General features: G+C 41.5%; 1 protein-coding gene across 1 annotated transcript in view; it reads right to left on the bottom strand.

Moving 5' to 3' along the window:
- XYLT1 (xylosyltransferase 1) overlaps positions 1-16,272 on the bottom strand; it is a 563,426-nt gene that overhangs the window by 29,618 nt on the left and 517,536 nt on the right. The window contains exon 9 of the mRNA XM_085632092.1: positions 10,638-10,833. Within this exon, the coding sequence (XP_085488218.1) occupies positions 10,638-10,833 (196 nt within the window). The remainder of the gene's footprint in view (positions 1-10,637; positions 10,834-16,272) is intronic.

Here is a 16,272-nt window from a genome sequence, read left to right as displayed (position 1 = left end):
ACAATTTTGTGTGGAACATTGTACTTCTCCATTGTGGTGTTCTTGTACTGAGGAGTGTAGTACCAATGAACTATTTCCACCTTTTTCTTCATGGGTATTTTTTTATTTGCATACGTAATCCAAAAGGACTCCACCTCCCTGTAAATTACTCTATTTCATACATTTATTGTGGCGAGTAAACAGAGTAAACGTATATATCTGGGTGTGCGCATCTAATTGAATAATCTTTTCTCATTGATCATTGGACTATGTGAAGTCCAATCAATTGACACATAACTTATTTGCATTTAATACATATGCTATAGTGCCTGATGGTAGCCAAACAATCCTATGCAAATTGTTTATCCACAATCCGCACACATAATGTAGTAAAAGACTAAAGTCAGTTGAACTGTTTCGTTGTTTAGGGACCCACTTCAAAACACTTTAACTTTTTCTTACAGTGAAGGTCATTGGGCAGGTCTCATTAAATTAGAGTACAGAAGATATTTCTGAGGATACATTATATATTGCTGGAGTGGCAAGATATAACCAATTTTTGCTTTTTGGCCCCGCTACCAAAAAGAACCTTATGACGTACTGAATCAGATCTAGAGTTTCTGGGGGGGAACAGTATCGCCTGATTAAATACATTACAAATTCATGTACAAATCATTCAATGAATGTGCCGCAGTCCCAAAATATAGCTTTCCAACCCCTTTTATACATATAAATGACAAAAAGACTTGAAATAAGGGATATCCAGGTCCCATGAGAATACTGATTCCTGGTACAAGTTTCCCCATAAATTTCTAAAAACTCTAAATTGTTTGATAATTTACATGAATATTGTGCTATGTTTTGGATGGCAATACACAATCTCTTTTACATTCAGTTGCTGGATGGCCATCTCGCTCTACCAGGATACCTCACAGTAATGATTTGGGACTAGTTACCAGAAAGAAGAGATTCGCCAACTTCCAGCAATAGTTTCAGAATGCATGTCAGTACAAAGGAGGAGATTATAGAGACTCAGATTCACACCCCTCACCTGGTGCTATTTTAGCAGTGTTGGCCTCATCAGTCTGAGGTGAAGCATGTCAGTTACATCATCCTCTGAAGGTGGATGTTAAAGGCCCTTAGGAGGCCAAATAGCAAAATTAATTCTATCATTGGCCGTGGCAGTTGCAGAACCTTATAGAAAGGGCTTTCATTCTTCACCTTTCAAAGGAGGAAGTGTGATCTTTGACCAAGCTTTCTGTCTAGTACTGGTGTGTTTAAATTATAGTGCATACTTATGACAACTCAAGTATATATAATTATAGATCCGTATGTGTCAATAACACTGTTGTTTTCCAATGAGTAGTTATAAGTGATGTCATAGGAAATTAGAGTTAAGCCGATTTCCAATTGATACCCCAACGAACAGTACATACGATGATTGATATCTGCTGGTATACAATTTTATATTGTTTAATCTGCTCTCCTTGATTCATTCTGAAAATGACTAGGAGTAAAAGAGTCATTGGAAACAGAGGAGGGGGCGGTGGCAACTGCATAGCATCATGCTCCCTTTCACCTCTTTTCTTGGGTCTGGCAAGATCCGGGTGGGAATGGGGGTCAACTAGGGACAACACTAGTTCCTTGTACCAAAATAATAACAGTGAAACACACATTGTTAGTACACTCCAGTGATGTACCCATAGTGAATAACCCCTTAATCAAGTTATTAGTTTTCAAGCCATATACAACAAATTAATCTGACATCTTAAACAGGGTACAATTTAGTGATAAAGTGTGATGTGTGGTTAACTATGGAGGATAGCTCACTTTTTCCAAGTGTATCTGTGATACAGACATCACCTTCCTCTGAGTGATATTTAGAAGCAGATGGGCTGGAAAACAGTGCAAAATGTAAAGCTTTTAGGACATCGTTACACACTTGTGGGTAAAACTATTTTCTGTGTTTTCTTTTATGCACTTTGGAAAGCTAAGAATAAAGAGAACGGAAGAATGAAACGCCATGGTTGATGTCGTAGTTTGAATTCTCAAAGGCACAAAAATAAATCACATCCTCCCATTCTTAGGACCACCACTGGATTCCTCTTTCAGTCGGGGTCATCCTCAAAATAACTTCTAACTGCCACAAAGATCTACATCTACCACCCAGCAATCTGAAAGACAATCTTTGCACATGCCATGAAAGAGAAGAGACGCTAAAGGGAAATCTGAGCTACTACTGGAAACCTCCTCCCAAAAAAACGTAAACTTCAAAACAAACTATTTCTTGCCAAGCTCCAACACTCTGGAACAGTTTAGCTGGAGATTTGAAACACAAACCAAAATGGCCATTCCCCTGGAAAGACATGAATCCCCCTATTCAGAGATTTACTTTAACACTACAGTTCAACTGTAACCAAACTAAGTCCATGTCATATGTAGCACTCCACTGGCCATGTTCCTAGATTAGTATTGCAGTTATAAAGATATTTATTTGCATTTTCCAACAACAAACAATATTGGCTCTTGACTTTGAACAGATATATAACAAAGTGTCAGATCCAGGTGCACACAACCCTGTCTGCCCCATATTATGAATAACATAAGCAGTAATGATCTCTTAATGGTTCGGAGCTCTGCTGTCAGCAACACATGCACTAATGCAGAGATTTGTTGAGGAAGTGTATGCACTATAGATGGTAATAAATGTACAGGCCTTTTCTTTATTGATGCACCACCAGAAGGAGTCCATGATACACCGCCCCCGGGGCAGATTCTATACTGTCCTCGATAGGAATACATCTATTATCATATGTGGATTGTGAAGTTCCTTACAAAGATTTGCTTAGACCCACCAATGGATATTTACCAACATTCAAGGCATCACAGGTGTGCACACAATTAACCTTTGGCCATGCTGATGTAATATCGCTTGTGAAAGAATCTATGAATACTGAATTTATACTCGTATAACAACCGTCTGAGGTCCTCAGTTTGACGTAGGTGCAGCTAAGGCTTTTTTTAATTTGTGGCACTATGTTTGTGCTGAGTCAAGCAGATGTTCATTCTTTGTAAACAGGCACTGTTTAATTTCACATGCACATAAGCTTTCCAATTGAAGGAGAGTCGTGTGGTTGGTTTACAGAATGGAAAGCGCAAGCAAATGAAACCCAAAGGTAACACGAAATATCTCCTGTGCGATAATTTATCTATGGCTGAAATTGCACTTCAGCCTAGAGACACATTGATAAACAGCCAGGACCAAACCCACATTCATCTCGTTAATGGGACATTAATGTCTGGTGTTTGCCATATATACCAACTGTCTAATCATATATAGGTCTCTCCTAATTAAACAACAAAGATGCCCATTGAAAATTAAATTGCTCAAGGCATTTTTTTGTTTTCAGTGAAGTTGTGGCTTCCAATTTGCTTATGTGAACTTGCACCTTCCCTTGGACATTACCAGTTCAATTTATTTTTATTCTTCATTAGCTGGTGCCTTCTTTATTAGAAAGATGTGTATATAGATACGATAATCAAAAATCAAACATGCATCAGCAGCCATTTCAGATCGCTGTCCTGTAAGCAAAGCAATGATATATGTAGAGGATGATATTACTGTTGTTGCGAGAGAAGGAAAATGCTACTTACCAGTATGCATCTGTTCTTGGCATGTAGAGCTGCAGAGATTCATACTACTGCATAGATTGCCAGCTGGTGTTGGTCTCGGATGCTTGCACCTTGTTGTTGTCTTGGAAGAAGTCTTTTGTAGTCACGAGATAGGTGACTCCTCCCTTGGTTGAGAGTGCGCATGGGCATCGACTCCATCCTCAGATAGTTTTTCACCATGAAGGGAAATGAGGGAGTTAGTAAGAAACAAAAGAGATGTCCATGTGAATGTACCTAATTAAGATAATACTGGAACAGATACAGGTTCCGGGGACGCAGGTGGCGTATGAATCTCTGCAGCTCTACATGCCAAGAACAGATGCATACTGGTAAGTAGCCTTTTCCGTTCGAGGCATATGAGCTACCGAATTCATACTACTGCATAGACTGTACAGCAGTGTCTCCCCTAGCGGTGGCCACCTGTATCTGTTGCAGTGGATTGAAAAAGTGTCTTAAGAACAGCTTGGCCTACAGAAGCCTGTTACTTTTCCTGCACGTCAACACATTAGTGTTGGGTGAAGGTGTGTGTTGTAGACCATGTTGCTGCCTCACAGATGTCATCTAAGGGAATGTTCCCTAAGAATGCCATGGAAGTCCCTAGTTTCGGTGTTGAGTGCGCTCTAGGGGGAATTGCTAATGTGCGTTTAGCCTTTTGGTAGCATATCTGAATGCATTTGACTATCCACCTTGCAATCCCAGCTTTGGAGATGGGGTGTCTTTCTAAAGGGCTTAGTCCTGTCAATATAATAAAGTAGAGCTCTTTTGACGTCAAGTGTGTGAAGAGCTCTCTCTGCTACAGAGTCCAGGTTTTGGAAAAACACTGGTAACTCTTTGGATTGGTTAAGATGAAAAGCAGAGATTACTTTGGGAAGGAATTTTGGATTTGTCAAATAACCACCTTGTTACAATGTATTTGTAAGAATGGTTCTTGTATGGTTAAAGCCTGGATCTCACTTACCCTCCTGAGAGAGGTGATTGCAACCAGGAAAGCTACTTTCCATGTAAGAAACTGCAGTTCACATTTGTGTAGAGGTTCAAATAGGGGACCCATGAGCCTGGTAAGAACAATGTTTAGATTCCATACCAGAGAGGGTGGCAGTCTGGGAGGAATTATTCTTTTAAGGCCTTCCATAAAGGCTTTGATTGCAGGAACTCTAAACAGTGACAGGTGTTGTCTGTTTTGCAAGTAAGCAGCAATAGCAGCTAGATGTTATCTTATAGATGAATATGCCAGATTACATCTTTGTAAATGTAGCAAATAGAAAATGATGTTCTGGATTGAAGCATCCAGTGGATCGGTTTTATTATTATTGCAGTAAATGAAAAACAAATTCAATTTTGCTGCATAACAAGCTCTAGTAGTAGGTAGCCTGGTTTCTTTGATGATGTTCATACAGTCTGGTGGAAGGTTAAGGTAACCAAACTCTAGGACTTCAGGAGCCAGATCGCCAGATTCAGCTGACCTGGGTCGGGGTGTCTTATCTCTCCATGGTTCTACGTTAGTAGTTTCGGGGAGAGACGCAGTTTTTGGTGTTGAACCACCGAGAGTTCGAGAAGTGTGGTGAACCATGATTGCCGTGCCCTTGTTGGCGCAACTAGGGTCATATTGAGAGACTGTTGCCTGAGCTTACGTATTAATTAGTATTACTAGAGGAATGAGTGTGAGTGGCGTAAAAGCGTACGCAAATCTGCCTGACCATTTCATCCACATCGCATTGCCCTTGGACGACGGATGTGGAAACCTGGCGGCGAAGGTTGGGCATTTTGCGTTTTCCTATGTGGCGAACAGATCTATGTCTGGGTGGCCCCACATTTGGAAAAATGGTTGAAGAACCTGTGGATGAAAATCCCATTCATGAATCTGCTGTGTCTGACAACTGAGCAAATCTGCAATCTGATTGTGTACTCCTGGAAGATGTTCTGCTAGGAGATATATGTTTTGTGGAATGGCCCATCTCCATATGTTTTGCGCTAGTTGAGAAAGCTGCAAAGAGTGTTTCTGTATGTTATACATTGCTGTCATGTTGTCCGTACTGACTAGGACAGTTTTGTTGACGAGATGTGGTTGGAATGATTTTCGCGCTAGATATATTGCCAGTAATTCTAGGTGATTGATGTGGAGCACTTTTTGTTGAGTGGTCCACCTGCCCTGGACTGTATGGTTTAGGAGAAGGGCCCCCCAGCTGGTGAGGGATACGTCCGATGTTAGCACTATCTGCGGGACTGGCTCTAAGAGCGGCTGCCCTTTGGAAAGGCGTTGTGTGTTCCACCACTGCAGAGAGCGATGCGTGTGGCTAACCACCAACACCAGATCTGTAAGTTGAGCTTGAGCCTGGTTCCACTGACGTGCTAAGCATTATTGTAAGGGGCGCATCTGAAGCCTTGCATGAGGGACAATGAAAATGCAAGAGGCTATCATCCCTATTAGCTGCATAAACACTCGAGCTGGACGGGAGTGTTGGGGTTGAAATTTTGTGACAAGGGTTTGTATACTGGTTATCCTGGCTGCATTGGGGTATGCCAGAGCTTTGGAAGTGTTTATTGTGGCCCCTAGATACTGATGTAGATAGGAGGGCTGTAGGTGGGACTTGGTGTGGTTTATTATGAACCCCAAACTGTGTAGCAGCTGAACTGTTTGGTAGGTGTGCTGTACACACTGACTGTGTGACTTGGATTTTATGAGCCAGTTGTCCAGGTAAGGAAAGAAGTTAATGCGTTTTCTTTGTAAGTGCGCGGCTACTATCGCCAGACACTTTGTGAAGACCCTGGGTGCTGTTGTTACTCCAAATGGGAGGACCTTGAACTGATAGTGTTGGCCGTCCACTTTGAACCTTAGATATTTCCTGTGAGCAGGGTGTATGGGAATATGGAAGTAGGCATCCTTGAGATCTAGTGTGGCAAGGAACTCGCCTTGTTGAAGCAGTGGAAGGACTTGCTGAAAAGTGATCATGTGAAAGTGATCTGACTGAATGTAGAAATTGAGGGGTCTGAGGTCCAGCATTGGTCTGAGAGTACCGTCCTTTTTGGGGATTAGAAAGTACAGTGAGTACACCCCTGTCCCCTGATGCTCTTGGGGAACTGGTTCTATTGCGTGCTTTTGAAGCATGGAGAGAACCTCTTGTTTGAGAAGCGTAGATGTTCCATGGACATGGGACGCTGTCTGGGCGGTGTTTTGGGGGGAATGGCAATAAGTTCCAGGCAGTAACCATACTGGATAATTTGTCTTACCCACCTGCGTGTGGTGATGGAATTCCATACAGGTAGGAACTGTGATAGTCTTCCCCCGACTGGGGTGGAATGGTCGGGGGGAAGTGGAGGGAAGTCACTGTTTTGTGGTGGGGGAGTTGCGGGTATTAGAACCACGCCCTCTCCCTCTGTTGTTATTGCCTCTGTAATTCTCTCTTAAGTATCCTCTGTTAGGGGAGGTCTGGGTGGGGCTTTTATAAGTGGAAGGGATGGTGTCTGTGCCAATGGTTTTGGATGCGCCCCTATAAAAGGAGCGATAAAAGGAACCTCTACCAGTTGTCGCTTGTAGAGCCCCCATGGATTTGGCTGTCTCTGAGTTCTTTTTTATCTTTTCTAAAGATGTGTCCACAGTGGGCCCAAACAAGTGTTCCTGATCTACGGGTTGATTGAGGGATGGTAGACTGCACCTCTTGCTTAAACCCAGATATGCGCAGCCACACATGTCTACGTAATAACACACTTGTATTTATTGTGTGAGATGCTGTATCGGCTGCATCAAGGGCACATTTTAATGAGGTATTTGTAATTAACTTTCCCTCTTGTATAAGATCATTTGCTTTGGTCTTATGCTCGTCTGGAAGGTGTTGAATGAGCTTTTCAAGATCATCGTACCTTGCTAGTAAGGTTAGTGAATTGGCAATGCGCCAAAAGTTTGCTGCCTGAGATGCAACTCTTTTCCCCAATGCTTCCAGTAACTTAGATTCTTTGTCTGGCAGAGGGGCTTCGCCTGTAGTTTGGGAATTTGCCAGTTTGAGGGCATTTGCTGCTACCAATGAATCCAGAGGGAGTTGACCTTTAATATAAGCTGGATTGCTTGGGGCTGGCTTGTATTTTTTTTTAATTCTAGGACTAAGAACCCTAGCCCTAACAGGGTCTTTAAAAACCTCAGGGGCATGTTTAATCATCCCTTTGAACATAGGGAGAGTGTTTGTTGTCTTTTGAGGCTGAGTGAATGTCTCTAGTAAAAAGTCCTCTTCTAAGGGGTCTGAATGTAGTTGGACCCCATGGTATTGTGCAGCTCTATTTATTAGTTGCGCAAACCCTATACTATCGTCTGGAGGGGATGGTCTGGAGGGATAAAAATCTGTCTCGGATACATCTGGGACATCATAATTATCCCAAGGGTCGGGAGCTGGATTACTGTGGGTGTCATCATCAGTATCTGTATTATGTGGTGAGTGTGTGTCATCATCACCCACTATATCTTCATCCTCCTCTTGTGGTGAAAAAACAGGCGCTGGAGAGTGTGCTGGAGAAGGTATAGTGGTTTTTCAGCATCATATTGCGGCTGGCTCAATCCCGAGCTGCCTGAAGGCTTTGGATGCTTCGGAGCCGGGCCCGGAGGCAGGGCTTCTGAAGTTTTGTCTCGGTGCCGACCCAGACCCGAAGGTGAAGGTCTTACCGGAGCCTTTTGTTTTTTTGGGGCAGGGGCGTCGACGTCAGTACTCACGCTCTGTTGAGCTGGAGTAACCATCCGGTCTTCTGATTCCGATTTCTCGGCCTCGGAGATGTTAGGTTGTTCGTCTCCTGTGTCTGGATCATTGCCGCCGGCTTCGAAGATGTTCTCCGGCACTGGTACGGTTGACCTGGACATTTCGTGTCGTCGAGCCCGGCGATCACGTATAGTCTTTTTGTACCTGAAAGAGTCACAGGCCTGGCAGTGTCGACTCTCGTGTTCTGGCGAGAGACAAAGGTTGCAGACCTCGTGGAGATCTGTGTGTGGGAATTTAGCGCCACACTTGCATTTTTTCAATGGGGTGCTTTCCATATGCTGGTTGATGGCGCCGATCGGCCTAATGGCCCACGTCGACGACCAGACTCGAAAATTTCTTCGGAGCTGGATACGTGTCGAGAGAGATTCGCGATCGAAAAAATACCATCGAGCGATGAGAATTTTTGTGCTTTGAAGGGGAATCGAACGACTTCGACTCGGAGCGCAGCAAGTTACATCTGAACCCGATGGCGGAAAAAATTAGATGCCCATGCGCACTACCACCCAAGGGAGGAGTCACCTATCTTGTGACTACAAAAGGTTTCTTCCAAGACAACAACAAGGTGCAAGCATACAAGTCCAACACCAGATGGCGATCTATGCAGTAGTATGAATTCAGCAGCTCACATGCTTCGAACATATGATTTACAAAAAAGAGATTTTGGCCCAACTATAATATTTAGAACTGCTGACCAAATTAGATCTATGTAGAAAGGGTACATAAAGCTTTGTGTGTGCTATTTAGGAATTGAAATAAAGTAACAGCAGAGTGGGTTAAATTTAATTGCAAGCATTGCGTTATAAATATTTTCTGATTATACATTATGCTCCACAACTATTCTGAATGAGCCCATTGTTTAATACAGCCCATCAGAGTAGTGATCTTACTGGCTGCTCTTTCAGATTGTGCAGAGACCTGCAACCTTCAGAAGGGTCCCTTATTTAACCCTCAAGTGTGGTTCCACTTGCCCCACAATCAAACACTTGGTTCAAGGTTATCCAGATCAAATCAAATCTGCATGACTCTTGTACTGTTGCATGACTTTGTACAATGGGTTTCAGGGCTGACTTTGTATAGAGGGTTAAACCCTTAAATTAAGAGGTTATTGAAGCCTTAGCACCCTAGTCACTAAGGGCAGCAAGACCCACCAGGCCCTTCAGCACACTTACCTACTCTCAAAGCCAATATCGGGTGGGAGTATCAGTATTGTGCACCTATAAGGCATTATGTGAGAGGGTAGTGGATGTTCCCTAAAAACAACATTAGGAATTGTCTGATTTGTGGCAGGTAGGCCTCCAAATAAATCAAGGAAACACCATTTTAGTATTTGCTGGGGCACCATCAGTCCCTACTGTAGTAACAAAATGTGAACCGTTCCCAGAAGATGATACTAATGGCATGATTTCAATATTGATAAATGTGTGGAGGACATTGACCTCCCCATCTGAATGGTACTCTTCCTGCCAAAGTTAGAGATGATCTCCGGCCCTGTGGTCAACTCCGCACTTTAAAAGTAACCAATGTCCTGATGCTTCCTTCCAATATAGCAAAAGATTGGTGTAAGACTGCTGTAGGTTTCCACTGCCATACACCAAAGTATTTAATGTTTTTTAAAACAAATCACCAAAGTGAGAGTTTGTTTTTGAAAAAAAAAAAAAAAAAACAATGACCCCCCTCACACCCTGAGAGCTTTCTTCCAGGGTATGGGTTTTTACTACTGGTCATTTCCTGTCCCTCACCATCAGTTATTTCCTGGCAGTGTTGAGCATGCAAAAAAGGCATTACACCATGAGCCCAAATGGGGCAGGTGGTGTAATGTCATTCCTCCAACAGCCCCTACTCTGTCAGACCTTCAGAGGAAGTATTATGTTGACATAGACAGCAGTAGCTCTATTGAAGGATAACCTTCAGTCCATTCATCTGTAAATGAAGCAAGCATAATGATGGTTTGGATAGCAGGGTAGTCTGTCGTCAAACTCTTAATACCCCTCTAAGTTTTGTTTGTGCATGGCCAGCTCTTTATGCAGTACAGCTGGCATGGGCAACTGGTCTAAACATCTTTTTTTTGGCTTCCTTTAATGCAATGCCTTAGTTTAGCAGACGAACCAGATGACTTGTAATGTGTAACTAATCAAGAAACAACCTTACCTTTCACTTGCAGACTGATGTACATCATGCATTAAAGATCCTGTATTAGACCATGCATAGCAATGTGGGGATACTTAACAATTTGATATTAAATCTCACCTCTGAAAACTGCAGCCTTCCAAAATCACTTTGTGGACTCGCAATCTTGAACACTTTCTTCGGCATGACCCACGTTTCAAGAGTCTCCAACTTGCTCACAGCTAGGTTGGTGGCATGATGCTTGATTAAAAATCCCTGGAAGTGATCAGCAAGGAAGTAAAGGTGCACTGACACTGGATGTCCCATGGGATAGTACCTGGAAAGTATACAAAGTGCATCATTCAAGTTAGAGTGACCTAGGGAAATTTAGAAAATCACTGACCTTTCATTGAATACATGGATGATGACACCAACTTGTTTTTATACGCTTCCTACCAAACTTATCAGCACAGTGAATAACCCACTTCAGAATCAACCAATTTATGGTACTCAATTTACCGACCTGTTGGAGGACAGCAGGCTGAGTTGTTCTTGCAGAGATTAAGATACATGACCTGCCGACTATCACTTTCAGGATTGGCAAATATTCAACCTATTGAACTACATCCTCCAGCTTTATTGATGATGATGTGGAAACTAAACTTCAGGACAACTATTTACAACATATAAATAGCAATCTAAACTGTGTCAAGAATTATATTTTCTGACTATTAGCAGCAGTACTTTGAGCAGTTCCATTATTTTGATTGATCAGTTTCTTTGCTCCTTTTACGTTTCATCCAATGAGAAATAGAATTATTTATCACAAAGCAGACTCAATAGTAGCACTAAGGAGCCAGATGTACAAATACCTGGTCACAAAATACTGGTTGCATACTGTAATCAGTATTCTTGCGACCAGTAAAGAGACACACTATGCTATATACTACTAGGTGAGGTCTCAAAAATCTGGATTGTAGTGGTTCAGATATGACCACTCTCACAAATATTAGATAAGTCACAAATTGTGGCTCACTGCGATTGCAGGAAATCACAGGGATGTTGGCTTCCTGAGGTCAGAAGACATCTATATCTGTAATTATTTTTAATTTGACAAACTTTTTATTAAATTGCAGTCCATTTTCCTAATGGAAAGAGACTATGTTTAAAAAGAAAAGAAAGGTTTATTTTTTCTCCCAAGGTGACCTCTTTCCTTTTGCATAACCATCTCCCTTGGGGAGTTGGTACACTTTCAAGGTTATGTGACCAGATTTCGGTTACAAAACATTGATACATAAAAAAACTATTTGATATTTGGAAGGTATGTCTACAACACATTCCTTCTATCGATTAGTACCATTCGGAATCCCATTTTAGGAGTCAGAAAAACCTTTCCGTCTTAAGACGATAATAACATCTTGAGAAAATAATTTTTCAGTCAGATCAACTTCTCCTCTGAGTGATAAGAGAAATCTAGACATTCAACTCCTCTTTTAAGACACATAGAATTTGTTTTTTAATTGCTATTAGTTTAGACAGAAAATGGCTCTGCAATTACTAATGAAGTAATACAAAGTGAATTATAAAAATAACTTTCCAGTAATTGCAGTGATAGCCCTTTTTAGAGGACCTTGAAAAAATAGAAATATAAATATATCCAAAATATAAAACTAAACAGCTGAAGAAGAAATGTTTTTTGTAGGTTGTCCAATATTATTTGACATTTATATAAATCTTAGATTGGTAAAATAAAACTTTCTTAATTTACACAATTGACATTGTAGAGTTCCAGATAAGTGTGATACAGATATTTTAGTTGTAGGTGATCTATGCATTTGACCTCCGGTGCTATATGCAGTAATGCTGGTCCACAGAGCCGCGTCATCGGTAAAGAAATGCTTTCACTAGGGTTCCAGGGCTGTCTTTAAGGTTTGTTCAGCAGCCTAAGGTGACTGCAATCAAGCTAACCACATGCCCTCTCCCAGAGCTCACTAGCACAGCATTGCAAATGTTACATAACCCCATAGGGCTACCTTCTCTGCCTACTCTGGGTATTACTGTGAGCAGGTGCATGTGCTTTAATGAGAACATGCACTGGGCCATCAAGAATATCCTGATTGATGTGAAACATGTCTCCATAAAATCAGACAACACCCCTTCGTGAATTCAACGGCACTTGAAGAGTGTCCCCACATTCAGTTTAATAGGTGGGATGACAAAACTACGTACTTTGCAGTTGCAGTGTTGAATGTTCCAATTTTGCTGAACTTCTGTACTGTGACAATTTTTCCAAAAAGAATTTGAGAACTCTCCCAATAAAATGTTTTTGCGGGCACTTGTTTCTAGCAAATATTCTCTTATTGGAGATTTCCGGGCTGTTTGCTCATTGTTTAACATTGAAACTTCATTAAGTTCAACACAAAATGAAAATAAATTCTGGAAACAGCTGAGGAAAAAAAAAACTTTAGAACTGTCCTTCGGAAGTGAATGTCTGGAAGTGTGGACTTCATTATTTGCAAAACGCAGCAAATTTATTTTTATATATTATGCTAAAGAATGAAATTTTGTTGCTTGGCACAGGTTGTCACAGCCGTTCCACAGAACAAAGGCCTTATTTAGAGTTTGGCGGATGGGAAAATCAGTTAAAACGCGAGGGGTATCCTGTCAAGGTCAAAATCAGGGCACTGGAATTATGCAGCAGGGGAGCAGCAAATTATGTGAAATGTTTGACTAAATTATGTGGCATAATGCATCGCAGTTTTTCATAGAATTACTTAACTTATTTGCTATTTTTACACTTGGTAATACTGACTGGGCAAAGATTTCCCCTCATTAGGACCACAACCAAATACAAAAATAAGAAACTGAAAGATGACCAGGTAACCTTTGAAAAGAGCCTACCGCTGTGCATAAACACATTTTGTTACATTTTTTATAACTTCTGATCTGTTTGAGCTAGAAACAAAATTGGATATAATGCTCTTGCAACAATGGCGAATGGGAAACCCGCCACGTTTGTGATGGAGTCTCTTGTCCACCAAACTCTAAAAAAGGACAATGATTTTTAGGATAAATTGCAGTCATTGCTTTACACATTTAATTGTATTGTCCAAAACCTCCGGTACTACATTTTTCCCAAAATATCAATCGAACAGCCTTGCAGTGAGTCAAAGCATGCTATTCTGGTTTACTTCTACTTCCCCTTTCTGTGATCTGGATGTGCATGATTAATATGATTATTGAATTGGAACAATACGTTTACTATTGATCAAAGTGTGTGCACCTATAAATTTGGCCATGCAATCAATAGTAAATCTACGCCCACGGCGTAGGATCTATCACGCTTGAGTGCTGAAAGTATAGCTCCATCTAATGAAGCATATGGAACTAGTACTGCAATGTTGAAGCACGTGGAATACAAACAAGGCTTCCACTGATGGACTTTGCAAAGACAAAGCAAACACAGCCGCGAAGCCAATATAAGCAATGGCTTAACTACTGCTGTTCTGAATGCGAAGACCTCCCATTCTTTATTTGTGTTGCAGCAAATATTTATTCATGAAATAGTAAATCATGTTTGGGCAGTAGATGATATGCTCTTTTTATAGGGTCACAAACTAGCAACTACTGGAGGGGAAAATCTTTCTCAAGTCCTTGAATGAGGGTTGCGCGGAACAGTAAATTCTCTGTAGCTACAGAGAAGCATATTTGAGGACTACCAAATTATACTTATCAATATATCTCTCAAAAAGACTGGAAGAAGGTGCCCCACAGCACGAAAGATGTCATGATGGTTAGCAAAAAGGAAAAACACAGCAGCATAGAGATCTGAAGTAAAATCATCCTTGTCAGAGGAAAATCGAATTTTGATTTCCACCTTATAAAAAGGGGACATTGTTCCAAATTATAGACTCACAAATCTTTTACTAGGGGCAACTAAGTTCAAATGAAGAATTGATAAAATTTACAGAGTGAAAGAAGACTGTGAGCAAGACATGTTGATGTATGTAACTTGACCTAACAATTTGTCCACAGATTTTATTTCTCGCTCACATTTTGTGACTTACATGGTCTATTCCTACATGTAAGTTATATAATTTATAGTTAACCTGATCTGATCAATGTCTTCTGAATTCACTTTGTTTCCTTTCATGCATATATTTTTCTAATCTGGAATTTAACACAGCCTTATTCTTCAGCCTAGACTGATGAGATGGGCCAATATGATGGAATAGGAGTGTCAACCCCGGCTGTACATGGGACAGTTAAAGATGCATTGGGTGCGAGAAGATGGGAATAGGGGCTAGAAGTATTACACCAGACCCAAGATACATTTTGAAGGGGCGCAATGTCACAGGAGCTCCTGTAAAAGCACTTGCAGCATCTCTACCTCACAGTGGCATACCTGCACGAGCCACTCACTCAAAACAAGCATTGGCATAGCCAATAGGTCTCGCCTTTGGGACCTAATAAGTGTTTAGCCATGCACCACTTGATGCTGTTGCACCAAGGATATTGTGCTGGATAACTAAACACTTATAAGGTCCCAAATGCGAGACCTATTGGCTATGCCAATGCTTGTTGTAATGTTTTGTTTGACTTTCAGCTGACTGTGACAAAGTGATAAGTCTGTCTGGAGCTTTAGAATGCTAATGTGAAGAGCTGCCACAGAGCTGAACTTGTGGAGCCTAGTTCTGTCATTGCATTTAGCCTTGCCCAGCTGAAGAATTATGAGCACTAAAAAAGGTTCTAAATCCAAAGGTGAAACCCTGGGATGTACTGAGATGTCCAGAAAGGTTTTAGCCATCTTTGTCATAGCATGTATTTTAGTGTCAGTTTACCACCTCCCATTGTTAAAGTTAATGTTAATAATATTTATACAGCGCAGCGGTTACCCGGGGGTGTCTGGGCGCTAGTTACATCTCCTTTAGGCAAAGCATGGGAAAAGATTTATTGGGCAAATAGCCAGGTTTTTAAGCTTTATCTAAAGGCCAACAGATCTGAGACATCTCTTAATTAGAATGGCATATCATTCCAGGCTTTAGCTGCACAGTAAGCGAAACTTCTGCCACCCCACTGTACTGTTTTATGTGCGGTACTGAGACCCACCTTGCCTCCAGTGACCGGAGTTGTCTCCTTGGTTTGTACCAGTGGAGCTGCTGTCTTAGATGCTCTGGACCCATACCGTGCAGAGCTTTAAAAACCAGGCAGAGGGCTTTGTAGCGAACTCTGTTCCTAACCGGTAGCCAGTGCAATTTTTTATTTCATTGGCTACTGAGGCAAATCGAGATGTGCCCGTGAGCAGTCTGGCAGCTTCATACTGCAGCATCTGAAGTTTGTTCATCAGCCTTTGTTGAACATTTAGATACAGACTATTACAATAGTCCAACCTTGACATAACAAGGGTCGCGACTACTGTTTGTCGGCTACTTGAAGGCAAGAATAGCAATAAAAAGTTTTTGATACCACTGAGTTTACCTGATGATTGAAAGTGAGCCCATCATCCACAATCATTCCCAAGTTTTTGACTTTTTTTATGGGTGAAGGGAGAGGGCCCATCGAATCTGGCCACCAGTTGGGTGTCCAGAAGTTAACATCATTGCCAAATAGTATGACCTCAGTTTTTCCAGTGTTGAGCTTTAGGCAATTCTGTCCCATCCAATTCCCCACTGACATCATACATTCTTGGAAACATATATCCACTCCTGCCTCCTCACCGGATAACAGAGACACCACAATTTGGGTGTCGTCCGCATATGAGGTGAGGCCGAATCCA

The sequence above is a fragment of the Triturus cristatus genome, chromosome 10 (genome assembly GCF_964204655.1).
Source record: "Triturus cristatus chromosome 10, aTriCri1.1, whole genome shotgun sequence".
Taxonomy (NCBI): Eukaryota; Metazoa; Chordata; class Amphibia; order Caudata; family Salamandridae; genus Triturus; species Triturus cristatus.
Note: the sequence above shows the minus strand (reverse complement) of the source record. Positions and strands in the feature narration are given on the sequence as shown.